The sequence below is a fragment of the Hyperolius riggenbachi genome, chromosome 1, assembly GCF_040937935.1.
Source record: "Hyperolius riggenbachi isolate aHypRig1 chromosome 1, aHypRig1.pri, whole genome shotgun sequence".
Taxonomy (NCBI): Eukaryota; Metazoa; Chordata; class Amphibia; order Anura; family Hyperoliidae; genus Hyperolius; species Hyperolius riggenbachi.
The window spans coordinates 277,139,814-277,155,454 of NC_090646.1; the positions used below are offsets into that span (position 1 = coordinate 277,139,814).

At 45.3% G+C, this 15,641-nt stretch overlaps 1 protein-coding gene across 4 annotated transcripts in view; it reads right to left on the bottom strand.

Moving 5' to 3' along the window:
• LOC137506633 (transcription initiation factor TFIID subunit 3-like) overlaps positions 1-15,641 on the bottom strand; it is a 401,567-nt gene that overhangs the window by 86,917 nt on the left and 299,009 nt on the right. For all 4 annotated transcript variants that reach the window (XM_068233615.1, XM_068233614.1, XM_068233616.1 and 1 more), the window contains one exon: positions 2,555-2,640. In XM_068233615.1, the coding sequence (XP_068089716.1) occupies positions 2,555-2,640 (86 nt within the window). The remainder of the gene's footprint in view (positions 1-2,554; positions 2,641-15,641) is intronic.

Consider the following 15,641-nt stretch of genomic DNA (forward strand, 5'->3'; position numbering starts at 1 on the left):
ACACTTTGTAAACATTACAAAGTGTATTATACACTTTGTATGCGGCGATCGTCGGGTTAACATCCCGCCGGCGCTTCCGTATGGCCGGCGGGATGTTGCGGCGGGTGAGCGGCGCCAGGCGCAGGATCGCGTCACGGATGACGCGATCGCTCCGCCCATGCCCCTACAAGGACCGCCGTCATTTGTCAATACGGCGGTCCTTGCGGGGTGCACTTCCCGGCCGCCAATTGTACATACGGCGGTCGGGAAGTGGTTAAAGAGAAACTGTAGTGAAAATAACATTATGGATAAAATTACTACTTATTGTATTTTAAAAATTTTTTTACAATAATTATGTATAAATGATTTAGTCAGTGTTTGCCCATTGTAAAATCTTTCCTCTCCCTGATTTACATTCTGACATTTATCACTGATTGTGACATCTTTAAAGAGACTAACAACATTTTCAGCCTTATTTCTTCTATCCTATAAGTTCCTATACCTGTTCTAATGTTGTCTGCCTTTCCTAGTTGCACAGTGACTGTATTATCTCTGTTGTATAATCTAATCTTCTTTCCTCGGACGGCTTTGTCGGGCTCAGGCAGGAATGTGCTGGTCTGTTTGTGATAGGATAGAAGCTATACACACCCTCTCCAGGCCCCCTGCAGGCTCTGTGTGAGTCACAGACTGAGCTCCTCTCAGTCTATCACAAGCTGGTTAGAAGCCATGTCTTTTGTTTGTAAACACTGTTTAAAACTGGCAATTACAAGCCAGGATCTCATCAGGGAGTGGCAGAAACAGCACAGAGGGGCCCAGGAGAACATAATGAATAGAATGATATGCGTTTTATTATAAGAATGTTAGAGTACAGATTCTCTTTAAGGAATGCAGAGATAAGATAACTCTCTCATTATGTGGTGGTAAGTTTTCTCTTGCCTCATCTCCAGCATGATTTTAGTGAATTATGGCCAATGTTAAAAATAGGCCCAGTTAAAAGCAGTACTATACCCCGCACTGTACACTTACCATGAACTCTGTATTAAATGTTGTAATACAGTTAGTAAAACCAAATTAACACAAAGGACAGACTTAATGCAACAAGAGGTTTTTGACCGTATAAAGGTGGCCACACACCATACAATCTGACTGTACAATCAATCACCAATTTTACCTCATTAATGTAGTATAAGAAGAGACTTACTAGAAAAATATATCCAAGTCACAGTGAATCTATTGCTGTTATACTACATGGATGTTGGTAAGATTGTATGAAAATTGAACAGTCAGATTGTATGGTGTGTGGCCAGTCTAAGTGTAAAAGTAAATGTTTGCATCCTGCAAGACCAGGTTTTTTCTTCTGGTTGATTGAGAATTCTGGTTAACTGAGTTCTGGATAACAGGGGTTTTACTGTATTTATGCCATTGGAGTGCCTCCTTGTTTTTATTAGGATTTTATTTAGGTCACGGCCAGAACCCCAAGTCTGGTCACTTCGGGTTATGGCCAGCCAAAATGCGAAGTGGCCGTGTTACAGCGGCCAATGTCAGAAATGACTTGATGCTAGCGGCTCTGGCTCCTACACCGCCTAGTAAATAAAAGTTCGGTGGCTCCAGGTCCTCCCCCGCCTCTCACCACTGGCAGCTGGTATCCTTTCAGCACCGTGTATCTTCCCCCTTGCCCACTTCCCCGCTACGGTTCGTAACTGCAGGGAAGTATGGAGAAAAGCAGGGATTTGTGCCAACTTCCGTTCCTATACGTGGGCACTGCAGAGCGGGTGCTGGTAGAAACAATGTCTGCAGCATCCCTACTGCCTCCTCCTCCACGCACTCCCCTGCGGTGACGAATGATGCGCGAGGAGAGAGAGGGTGGGTAGGGATACTGGACCAGCTGCCAGGGGTTATAGGTGCAGGGGGAGCAGTCAGATGGCAAGGGGATCAAGGACAGGAGCCAGACCTGCTAAAATCAAGCAATTTCTGACATTGGCCGCTGTAACACGGCCACTTCACATTTTGGCCAGCCAGAACCCGAAGTGGCCAGACTTCGGGTTCTGGCCATACTTTACGGCTTGCCTTAAGTTCAGACTTGTTGGCTAAATGCAAACACGCCCGCTTATTTAATGTACTATTGAAGACGTGTTTGCTGCCCACCCTAACCCTCTGTAGATGCTACTTTCACTGCAGACTGCAGCTAGAAAATAAGCGTACGGGCCTGTATACACTGCTGCGCTTGCGCTGCGTTTTTAAAATAGCATGAGATTTTTAACTCACAAAGCCATCATGAAAATAGAAAAATCGCATTGCACATGTGTGTACAGGTCTTCATGATTTTTCTAAAGAACTTGCGATTTAAAAAAATGCATGCGATTTAAAAAAGCGCAGCAGTGTGTAGAGGCCCTTATATACAAGCAAGTAATTATAGCTCAAGAAATTCTGAAGAGTTTACGATTGGAAAATTTACCCATAAAATACTAAAGTTCATTTAATACCTACGTTTTCTTTATTTGACAAATCGCAAAAAAAAAAAAAAAAAAAAAAGGCACAACTTACATCACAGAAAATGATTATGCACAAAACATACCATGAGATGTATAATTTTCGACAACATCCTGCATCAGGTTTGTACATCTTCTTTGACGTATCTTAGTCAAAGCAGGACCACTATTACTAAAGTAAGAGGCAAGCAGAAAGGTTAAAGTGGTTAATAAATGTTACATTTTACATTAACAGTTTTTAATGCAGGTCAGACCTTAAAAATTGACCACATAGTCATCAGTACCACTCTATCTGGCAGTAAGGCCCAGGACCCATTTGCAGTGCGGCGCACTCGTCCATAAGGAAATCCCGTTCTGGATTCCCTTTAGGGCTTCCCCAGTCACCGTGGCGACGATCGTGATTACATCATCCGGAGTTCCAATCCACCCCGCAGCGCTGACTGGCACTGATTGGCCAGGCTGCGCACGGGGTCTGGAAACACCTGCGTCTGCGTTGCTGTGCCCTCGCTCCCACTGATGTCACCAGAAGCGTACTGCGCAGGCACAGACCATACTGGGCTTGTGCAATACACTCTTGACGTCAGCAGGAGCGAGGACACGGCAACGCAGGCGCAGTGGTTTTCCGACTTTAAAGTCTGAAATTCAGCACCGGAGCATCGGTGAGTGGCTGCGTGGGCACAGGATGTCTGCGGGGGACTATTAGAAGTCCTGGGCAAGTTCAACTCATTTTCCCCCGACCCCCCAACAGTATTCCTTTAAAACAGTTTACACAATACTGTATCGTTTAACTACAAAAAATATGTAATACACAAACTGTATTGTGTATTTGTACACGAAGACAGCTTTGCATCTCTGAAACGTAACTCAAGTCATTTGTAAGTAGGGTACCATCTGTATATACAATATGGGATCTGCCTTTAAAGTGAATCCGAGAAAAACTTTTACTCATTGCCTGATTGTGTTCCTTTCATATAGTTTATAGGGCATTCCTCAAGCCAAATACTTTTTTTGTTTTAATTCTCTAATCCCCTATAAACTAAACAAGCCTTGCCCACAGCTTTTTCAGAGACCCTCGGCACTCAGTCCCATGTAGCAAGCCCTTATGGGAGCTCAGTCTGGGCAGGAGGATGATGAGGTTACTAGCCAGAGAGTTCAGAGGCGGAGGAAAGAAGACTGAATTTGTCACAGGCTGAGGGCTGGAGATGCTATCAGCTTGCCTGTGTGTAATGTGACAAACAGAACATGGCTGCCCTCATTGTATCACAGGAATAAATAATCAAACTGTTGAAGCTGTTTGCAGCTACATTTGCTGTGTAAATCTAAATTTTAGATAAGGTATATAGACAAGTTACTTGTTATAGTTAGCTTTTCATCTCAAATCAGCTTTGAAGTAAGTGTCCAAGCATATATACGGTGTGTATATGTGTATATATATATATATATATATACACATACACACACACACATATATATATATATATATATATATATATACATATACATATATATATATACATACACACACACACACACACACATACACATATATATATATATATACATACATACACACAGGATCTTCTCAAAAAATTAGCATATTGTGATAAAGTTCATTATTTTTTGTAATGTACTGATAAACATTAGACTTTTATATATTTTAGATTCAAATACACACAACTGAAGTAGTTCAAGCCTTTTATTGTTTTAATATTGATGATTTTGGCATACAGCTCATGAAAACCCAAATTTCCTATCTCAAAAAATTAGCATATTTCATCCGACCAATAAAAGAAAAGTGTTTTTAAAACAAAAAAAGTCAACCTTCAAATAATTATGTTCAGTTATGCACTCAATACTTGGTCGGGAATCCTTTTGCAGAAATGACTGCTTCAGTGCGGCGTGGCATGGAGGCAATCAGCCTGTGGCACTGCCAAGGTGTTATGGAGGCCCAGGATGCTTCGATAGTGGCCTTAAGCTCATCCAGAGTGTTGGGTCTTGCGTCCCTCAACTTTCTCTTCACAATATCCCACAGATTCTCTATGGGGTTCAGGTCAGGAGAGTTGGCAGGCCAATTGAGCACAGTAATACCATGGTCAGTAAATCATTTACCAGTGGTTTTGGCACTGTGAGCAGGTACCAGGTCTTGCTGAAACATGAAATCTTCATCTCCATAAAGCTTTTCAGCAGATAGAAGCATGAACCCACTTTTGAACCAGAAACAGCGGCAGAAGCGCCTGACCTGGGCTACAGAGAAGCAGCATTGGACTGTTGCTCAGTGGTTTAAAGTACTTTTTTCGGATGAAAGCAATTTTTACATGTCATTCGGAAATCAAGGAACCAGAGTCTGGAGGAAGACTGGGGAGAGGTATATGCCAAAATGCCTGAAGTCCAGTGTCAAGTACCCACAGTCAGTGATGGTCTGGGGTGCCATGTCAGCTGCTGGTGTTGGCCCACTGTGTTTTATCAAGGGCAGGGTCAATGCGGCTAACTATCAGGAGATTTTGGAGCACTTCGTGCTTCCATCTGCTTAAAAGCTTTATGGAGATGAAGATTTCATTTTTCAGCACGACCTGGCACCTGCTCACAGTGCCAAAACCACTGGTAAATGGTTTACTGACCATGGTATTACTGTGCTCAATTGGCCTGCCAACTCTCCTGACCTGAACCCCATAGAGAATCTGTGGGATATTGTGAAGAGAAAGTTGAGAGACGCAAGACCCAACACTCTGGATGAGCTTAAGGCCGCTATCGAAGCATCCTGGGCCTCCATAACACCTGAGCAGTGCAACAGGCTGATTGCCTCCATGCCACGCCACATTGAAGCAGTCATTTCTGCAAAAGGATTCCCGACCAAGTATTGAGTGCATAACTGAACATAATTATTTGAAGGTTGACTTTTTTTGTTTTAAAAACACTTTTCTTTTATTGGTCGGATGAAATATGCTAATTTTTTGAGATAGGAAATTTGGGTTTTCATGAGCTGTATGCCAAAATCATCAATATTAAAACAATAAAAGGCTTGAACTACTTCAGTTGTGTGTATTTGAATCTAAAATATATAAAAGTCTAATGTTTATCAGTACATTACAAAAAATAATGAACTTTATCACAATATGCTATTTTTTGAGAAGATCCTGTGTATATATATATGTATATATATATATATTTATGCTATTTTTTGAGAAGATCCTGTGTATATATATATGTATATATATATATAGATCCACTTACCTGGGGCTTCTTCCAGCCCATGGCAGCCGTCCTGTGCCCTCGCCACAGCTCTGGAGGCTCCCGGTCTTCTCCGCTGCAGAACCTGACCTTGCCAGGTTTCCGGGTCAGCGTCTTCTGCGCTCCACCGCGCGGGTCACGTGGTCCGGCCGACGTCATCAGGTCTGTACTGTGCAGGTCTGATGTTGTACAGTTCACCCCTTCATCCATGCACTCAGTCATGTTCCATTATGTGCCATGTATGATGGCAGCATTACACATGTGCAAGCACACAGCAATAGCAAGCACAAAGGGAAAAGAGGAGGAGAGAGCGAGAGGAGCTCAATAAGGCTTGCACATGCTACAGAGTCTCAATTATCCAGCAGCGACGGGGATCAGCTGATGCCGAACAAGTGTGCTTTCTGGTTGCTTGAGATTCAATGTTAAGTATATATAGGCCTAGCTAGTACAGTACAGTGTTCTCCCTAGGCTCTTTTCACCAGGTGCTCCACCTGGCTAATTTTGGTAAGCATCAGCTGACATCAGCTCGTCTTCTAGTCCTCCTATGCTGTAAGCAGACCTGCTCCTGCCCTGCATTACCACCTGCTGCCCCACCCAGCTACTTTTTGTGCCACCCGGCTGGAAAAAAAATTCTGGGGAGAACACTGCAGTACTATGCCCCACTCTATACCAGGAATATCAAACTGAAATAGCACACACAACTTAGACCAAGCGGAGGACCAACATTGATTGAAACCAACCCCTCCCCCCTCTGCCTCTGAGAGCATTGAACCTAGCTGGAGCACATGCTCGTCCCCGACAGTATCCGAGGCCGATGTTCTGCACCTGTTGTCTTCCTTGAATGCCAGGAAAGCATCAGGCCCTGATGGTGTGTCACCTGCATGTCTGAAGTCCTGCTCACTTCAGCTGGCCCCCGTCCTGACCTCTATCTTTGCCAGGTCCCTCACCGAAGGGAAAGTCCCTACTTGCTTCAAGGCATCCATTATCATTCCTGTCCCGAAAAAGCCCGGGGCTTCTGACCTAAACAACTTCAGGCCCGTGGCGCTAACATCAGTGGTAATGAAGACCTTTGAAAGAGTGGTCCTGGCGCTGCTCAAGAACGCTACCCTGGACCGACTGGACCCTCTCCAATTCGCGTACAGGGCAAACAGGTCCACTGACGATGCGATTAACATCGGCCTGGAGTTTATCACTGACCACCTCGACAGGCCGAACTCATACGCTAGAATTCTTCTCCTGGACTTCAGCTCGGCCTTTAATACCATCTGTCCCCGGATTCTGCATGACAATCTCACAGAGCTAAATGTCCATCCAACCCTTGGCCTCTGGATCATAGACTTCCTCTCGAACAGGTCCCAGATTGTTAAGCTGGGCAACATATTCTCCAGACCCAGAGTGACCAACATTGGAGCCCCTCAGGGCTGCGTCTTGTCACCATTTCTGTTTTCTCTATACACGAATAACTGCATATCCACAGATTACTCTGTCAAAATCATCAAATTTGCGGACGACACCACAATTGTTGGCCTTGTTATTGAGAATGATGAGCGGGCTTACCGCAAGGAGGTAGACAGAATCTGCAATTGGTGCAATGAGAATGGGCTAGTTCTTAACACTGCCAAAACAGTGGAGATGGTCATTGATTTCAGGAAGCACGCCAGTATTCCTCCCCCAATATATATTGAGGGCACTGAGGTCACTAGGGTTCCCAGCGTTCGCCTCCTGGGTACAACCATCTCTGATGACCTGACCTGGAGGGCAAACACTACTGCAACCCAGAGGAAGGCACAACAAAGCCTCTTCTTTCTTCGCCAGCTAAAGAAGTTTGGTATGGCCCATGAACTTCTGAGGTCCTTCTACTCTGCTACAATCGAGTCGGTCCTCTGCTCATCCATTCTGGTCTGGTTCGCTAGCTGCACCGCCAGCGACAGATATAAACTCCAGAGGGTCATCAGCTCAGCGGAGAGGATTATTGGAAAACCGCTCCCACCTCTAGATCTCATCTACAACACCAGACTGCGTAATAGAGCACTGAAAATTGTGGGCGACCCCTCTCACCCTGGTCACAGTTTTTTCAGCCATCTCAAACTAGGCCGGAGGTTCCGGTCCATCCCTGCTAAGACTACCAGGCGCATGAACACTTTTTTCCCCACAGCCGTTAGACTCTTGAACTCTGCCCATTCCACTGACCCCCCACCCCGCTGCCGCCTACGGACTAATACATGACTTCGGCTGCGGCCGCTCTTGTTTACCGCTTTGCCTGGTTGTACTAGGACTATTATCTTCTGTCACACACTGCTATTCCTGCTAGACCCGCAATCGCGCTACTGCATATGTTGTATTACTCCTGTTCTGTTGCATTGCTCTTGTTCTGTTGTACTACTCTGTAGCATTTTGTCTGTTGTATTACTATCTCTGTGCCAAATTATGTGCCAAAATCCAATTCCGGGCACGGTCCAACCGTGCTTGGCGAAATAAATTCTGATTCTGATTCTGCACATATCACAGATGATCCAGGGGAAGACAACAACCCTTTAAAGGCCTTAAAAAGGCCTGGGCCAATTTGCCTTAACCCTTACCAATCATATGTCCCCCACAGTGGGACATCGCGGATTTCCCATTCCTGTTGAATGACAATTTCAGCAGCGGTTTGCAGGCACAAAGCTTGATCTAAGACTACATGCTCACACAGGTGGTACCAGCTGTCCCAAACCGGAAGTGCGCGATCAGTCCTGGCAGGCAGTGGCAGAATCAATTCTGCTTTTTTGTTGCGGATTGTTGCTGCTTTTCTGCAGGGTCTTTTTCGCAGTTTCCTGGCAGATTTCTTATTGCACAATCCTTGCGTATCCCTTGCAGGTTCTTTCTTGCAGACCCCTTGCAGGTTATTTCTTGAAGATTCCTTACAAAGCGGAGCAATGGCATCCTCTGCAGCAGGCAACAGAAAAATGTCAGCGGCTGAGGTGGCATAGCTGCTTATGGAGGACAGCAGCTCAGGATCAGATGTGCAGAATTCTGGTGATGACAGTGACTATACTGTCACTGATGATTATTGCTACAGTGATGACACTGATATTGATGAGGCTGATGAAGGTGGAGAGGGTGATGGTGATCACAGAAAATGGACAAGCTTCTCTCCTACCAGTGACTGCTTGCTGCATAAGTTTTCCCTTTACTGTGTGTAATGCAGGGTTACAACTGCCTGCAGCTAATGTTCCAGAAACTGTCAGTGGGTTTTTTGAGCTTCTTTTACACACCAGCCCTATTACAAGAAATTATTAATTAAACAAATGATTATGCAAAAGGAAGTTAGAAAATAAACCTTCTTCACCCAGATCCATCTGGAGGAGCTGGACTGATGTTACTATGCAGGAAATAAAGGCATACTTGGGTAATTCTTAGGATGAAACTGCAAGAAAGGGGATCTATCCAGGATTTTTTCTCAACTCAGTAGATCAATTACCCCCTTTTTGGGAGATTTTTTTCTTGTGAGTGATTTAGTCAGATTCATTGGATGCTACATACTTCTGCACCCTTCAATGGTCTTGAAGGCCCTCAAACTAGGGGTTGGAAGGTCAGGGACTTGACAGAGCATATGAAAGAAAGATGCAGAAGTCTGTTTGTACCCCATAGGAATGTAGTGATTGACGAAAGCAGAATTAGTTTCAAAGGAAGATCAAAGTACAAGATGTACAATCCTCAGAAACCAAGCAAGTGGGGGCTACGAGTGTTTTCTATGGCTGATTGTGAGACTGGATACCTCTTTGCGTTTGAACCGTATTATGGATCTGCAACTACGGAAAGCTTGCCAAGGCCAGACATGCCATTTTCATCTTGCATTGTCCATCTTTGTACAAATCTGAAACAAGCCACTCCTGGACATGGATACCATTTATTTACAGATCGATTTTGTACCAGTCACATATTGGCACAAGAGTTACTAAAAGAAAAAATTCATATAACTGGAATGGCCATGCCCAATCGTAAAGGTCTACCAAGTGAAATAAAAAAATTGAAACTGAAGAGTTGTGAAGTTCGTGCTTGGAAACTTGACAGTGAAGAGATGGTATTGGCATGGAAGGATAAGATACACATGCTTAGCACTTTCTACCCTGCTACAACAACGACATAGCAGAGAAGAATGAAAGGTAAAGCGACTGAAAATGTTGAGAAGCCCACAGCAGTCATAGAATATACTAAACACATGGGAGCGGTTGACCGATTTGATCATTATAACAGTAGTTACTCTTTCAATAGGAAGTTACTGAAGTGGTGGAGGAAGACCTTTATTTGGTTGTTGGAGCTGGCAGTAGTGAATAGCTTCATAATTTTCAACCAGTTGCATCCACATGAACCAAAGGATAATATCAGCTACCACAAGAACCTAATTCTTGAGTTGAATCGTGCACAACAAGCCTCTAGGCCTCAGCGGAGATATGGCCTCCCTTCTTCATTGGACGTGGAGGAGCATCTAAATGGTAGCCAGCATTTATTGCTCTAATGCCCAATCAAAATACCAAATACTTTGTACCATACTTTGGCCAACTGCTCTGCTACCAGCCAATAGAAGACGCCAAACTGTCCAAATAAGGTGTGAAATTAAACATTATATGTTCTTTAAAATAAGATATCCCATGTTACTGTGTTACGTTCCATGTAAGAATGGGAGAGAGAGTATGAGGGAGTGCATTTCTGTAAAAAACAAACAAAAAAAAAAAGTAGTAGAAACGACTGCCTTTAGGAAAATACTCCCGAGTGGAAAGGGTTAAAGAGTAACTGTCGGGCATAAAATCAATTATTTATTTTTATCTGTTAAACAAGTAATAAGCACGCACAAAAAAAAAAAAAAAAAAAAAAAAAAATCACTCCTGATTTTCTTCTCCATCAAACATCATTGCTAGGTTTTCCTGGCTCTTATTAGGTACATCTGCCACACAAAGTAAGTTGCAGTGCATGCTTGTTGCAGTGCATGCTGGGGTTTCTTTTTTTCTTACTTTACCCTCAGTAGAGATGTGGCGAACTGTTCGCCCGGCGAACATCTCTGGAGCTCTTACTACTTCCGGGTCGCACTGACCCGGAGTAGTACACCTGGGCTGCCCGTCTGAGCGAGTCCTAGATCGCGCTCCTGTTGCCGGGCACTCTCTGCGCATGAGCGTGACGTCATTCATGACGTCACGCACACGCGCAGAAAGTGCCCGGCAACAGGAGCGCGATCTAGGACGCGCTCCGCCGGGCAGCGCAGGCGTACTACTCCAGGTCAGTGCGACCCGGAAGTAGTAAGAGCCCCAGGGATTTGGAGATGTTCGCCACATCTCTGACCCTCAGACTCAACTAATGCAGCCTATGTGGCTGAAGCCTCTTTCCCCTCCTACACCTCTGTTCCTCAATGACTGACCAATATTTCTCAATGCACTTTCTACTGCAGACCTGAGTGGGAGTGTCTGAAGACTGGGAGGGGGCGGGCAATGATACATAGACAGAGTAAGGGGCGGTCCACACTTGTCCTGTTCCAGATCAGACAGATCCGGTTTTCAGAAAAACTGATCCATTTGACACAGATCTGATCTGGATGGAAGGGCACGGTTCACGTCCGCACCTCGATCGTGTCGGTATGTATGCGTCAGGCCCCTCACCTGTCCCGCTGCTCGGTCCCTTCCACAGCCTGGAGGCAAGCAGAAGCATGGCTCACCATAGGCTGCTACAGGCAAATTATGTCTAGCAACAGGGAGAATTTTCATTGGTTCAACATGAACCAATGAGAATTCTCTCTGCTGCTGAGGACTCCCATTGGTCTTATTGCGGCCCAATGGAGAATCCCCATGCTTCTGTCAGCCTCCGGGCTCTCAGAACGGACGGAGCGGCGGTGATGGAGGGCGGGACGTGTAAGTATGGTGTCACCACGGCAAAGGGGTGCGGTTGAAGACTAGCCTAGTGAGAGCAGACAGTGTCCGCTCTCATAGGCTTGCATAGAACCGGGTTTCCTGTCCAGTCAGTCAAATCCGGACTCTCTGGAACAGTTTTGTTCCGTGCAACACTGATCTGTGTTTCTGCACGAGTGGGTCCTATTTTTAACATATGATCTGCTTCCAGTGTTTCTGCAGAGCTTTAAAAATGTATCACATGGATAAGTTTTATAAACAAGTGAAAACCGGCCCTTAGGGAGGAAATTATGTCAGGATTGGCTTCAAGATAGACACAGACAAAATTGGTAAATCCTAAGAAGGATTTTCTCAAATCCCAAGAAGGATTTTCTCAAATCCCAAGAAGGATTTTCTCAAATCCCAAGAAGGATTTTCTCAAATCCCAAGAAGGATTTTCTCAAATCCCAAGAAGGATTTTCTCAAATCCCAAGAAGGATTTTCTTTTTTCTTTTTTTACTAGAGAATAATCACTAAAATCAAAATGTGGACAGTGCAATACATATGTTATGTAAGTAGAGCAAGTATTTATCTAATTATGTATGTGTTTTTTTTTAATTTTCCTTAGATAGTATGGCTGACAGCTCCACTTCAAAAAGGGAAAAATTCTTTCCCAACTCCAGATGGCGGTCAGATAAATCCCGTAATGAATTCTTCTGGAAATTACCTAATAATTATAGCCGTGTATGCCCTTCAATGCAAGGAAAGCATCCAAGCCCTTTTTAACCACTTGAGGACCGCCCCCAGCCGATGGGCGGCGGCAAAGTCCGGGCCCAAATGACCGCAATATGCCCATCGGCGGGGGCGGCTGCGGGAGTGGCTATGCGGCGATCGCGTCATTCGTGACGCGATCAGCCGCCGGGGACTCGCTCCGTCCACCGCTCGTAGTAACCTGCCGGCCGTTCGGAAGCGCCGGCGGGTTACTAGCACCCGGATCGCCGCTGCACATATGTATAATAGGCTTTGTAATGTATACAAAGCCTATTATACTGGCTGCCTCCTGCCCTGGTGGTCCCAGTGTCCGAGGGACCACCAGGGCAGGCTGCAGCCACCCTGGTCTGCACCCAAGCACACTGATTCCCCCCCCCCCCCTGCCCCCTGATCGCCCACAGCACCCCTCAGACCCCCCCCTGCCCACCCCCCAGACCACTGTTTGCACCCAGTCACCCCCCTAATCACCCATCAATCACTCCCTGTCACTATCTGTCAACGCTATTTTTTTTTATCCCCCCCCCCACCCCTCAGATTCTCCCCAGACCCCCTCCCCCCCCCCGTGTACTGTATGCATCTATCCCCCCTGATCACCTGTCAATCACCTCTTAATCACCCGTCAATCACCCCCTGTCACTGCTACCCATCAATCAGCCCCTAACCTGCCCCTTGCGGGCAATCTGATCACCCACCCACACCAATAGATCGCCCGCAGATCCGACATCAGATCACCTCCCAAGTGCAGTGTTTACATCTCTTCTCTCCTCTAAACACCCACTAATTACCCATCAATCACCCCCTATCACCACCTGTCACTGTTACCCATCAGATTAGACCCTAATCTACCCCTTGCGGGCACCCAATCACCCGCCCACATTGCCCTCAGACCCCCCCTTATCAATTCGCCAGTGCAATATTTACATCTGTTATTCCCTGTAATAACCCACTGATCACCTGTCAATCACCTATCAATCACCCCCTGTCACTGCCACCCATCAATCACCCCCTGTCACTGCCACCCATCAATCAGCCCCTAACCTGCCCCTTGCGGGCAATCTGATCACCCACCCACACCAATAGATCGCCCGCAGATCCGACATCAGATCACCTCCCAAGTGCAGTGTTTACATCTCTTCTCTCCTCTAAACACCCACTAATTACCCATCAATCACCCCCTATCACCACCTGTCACGGTTACCCATCAGATTAGACCCTAATCTGCCCCTTGCGGGCACCCAATCACCCGCCCACACCTCAGAACGTCCTCAGACCCCAGCCCTGATCACCTCGCTAGTGCATTGCTTGCATCTATTTCCCCCCTCTAATCACACCTTAAGACACCCATCAATCACCTCCTGTCACCCCCTAGCACACCTACCCATCAGATCAGGCCCTAATTTGCCCCGTGTGGGCTCCTGATCACTCGGCCAAACCCTCAGATCCCCCTCAGACCCCCTTCCGATCACCTCCCCAGTGCATTCATTGCATCTATTTTCCCCTCTAACCGCCCCCTGAGACACCCATCAATCACCTCCTGTCACCCCCCTAGCACTCCTATCCATCAGATCAGGCCCAAAACATCCTGTCATCTAAGAGGCCACCCTGCTTATGACCGGTTCCACAAAATTTGCCCCCTCATAGACCACCTGTCATCAAAATTTGCAGATGCTTATACCCCTGAACAGTCATTTTGAGAAATTTGGTTTCCAGACTACTCACAGTTTTGGGCCCGTAAAATGCCAGGGGAGTATAGGAACCCCACAAGTGACCCCATTTTAGAAAGAAGACACCCCAAGGTATTCTGTTAGGTGTATGATGAGTTCATAGAAGATTTTATTTTTTGTCAAAAGTTAGCGGAAATTGGATTTTTATTGTTTTTTTCACAAAGTGTCATTTTTCACTAACTTGTGACAAAAAATAAAATCTTCTATGAACTCACCATACCCCTAACGGAATACCTTGGGGTGTCTTCTTTCTAAAATGGGGTCACTTGTGGGGTTCCTATACTGTCCTGGCATTTTAGGGGCCCTAAACCGTGAGCAGTAGTCTAGAATCCAAATGCCTCAAAATGACCTGTGAATAGGACGTTAGGCCCCTTAGCGCACCTAGGTTGCAAAAAAAGTGTCACGTGGTATCGCCGTACTCAGAAGAAGTAGTATATTGTGTTTTGGGGTGTATTTTTACACATACCCATGCTGGGTGGGAGAAATCTCTCTGTAAATGGACAATTGTGTGTAAAAAAAAAATCAAAAATGTGTCATTTACAGAGATATTTCTCCCACCCAGCATGGTTATATGTAAAAATACACCACAAAACACATACTACTTCTTCTGAGTACGGCGATACCACATGTGACACTTTTTTGCAGCCTAACTGTGCTAAGGGGCCCAAAGTCCAATGAGTACCTTTAGGATTTCACAGGTCATTTTGAGACATTTGGGTTCAAGACTACTTCTCACGGTTTAGGGCCCCTAAAATGCCAGGGCAGTATAGGAACCCCACAAGTGACCCCATTTTAGAAAGAAGCCACCCCAAGGTATTCTGTTAGGTGTATGATGAGTTCATAGAAGATTTTATTTTTTGTCACAAGTTAGCGGAAATTGATATGTATTGTTTTTTTTTCACAAAGTGTCATTTTCCTCTGACTTGTGACAAAAAAAAAAAATCTTCTATGAACTCACCATACTCCTAACAGAATACCTTGGGGTGTCTTCTTTCTAAAATGGGGTCACTTGTGAAGTTCCTATACTGTCCTGGCATTTTAGGGGCCCTAAACCGTGAGCAGTAGTCTAGAATCCAAATGCCTCAAAATGACCTGTGAATAGGACGTTAGGCCCCTTAGCGCACCTAGGTTGCAAAAAAGTGTCACACATGTGGTATCGCCGTACTCAGAAGTAGTATATTGTGTTTTGGGGTTTATTTTTACACATACCCATGCTGGGTGGGAGAAATCTCTCTGTAAATGGACAATTGTGTGTAAAAAAAAATCAAACAATTGTCATTTACAGAGATATTTCTCCCACCCAGCATGGGTATGTGTAAAAATACACCCCAAAACACATTATACTACTTCTCCTGAATACGGCGGTACCACATGTGTGGCACTTTTTTGCACCCTAAGTGCGCTAAGAGGCCCAAAGTCCAATGAGTACCTTTAGGATTTCACAGGTCATTTTGCGACATTTGGTTTCAAGACTACTCCTCACGGTTTAGGGCCCCTAAAATGCCAGGGCAGTATAGGAACCCCACAAATGACCCCATTTTAGAAAGAAGACACCCCAAGGTATTCCGTTAGGAGTATGGTGAGTTCATAGAACA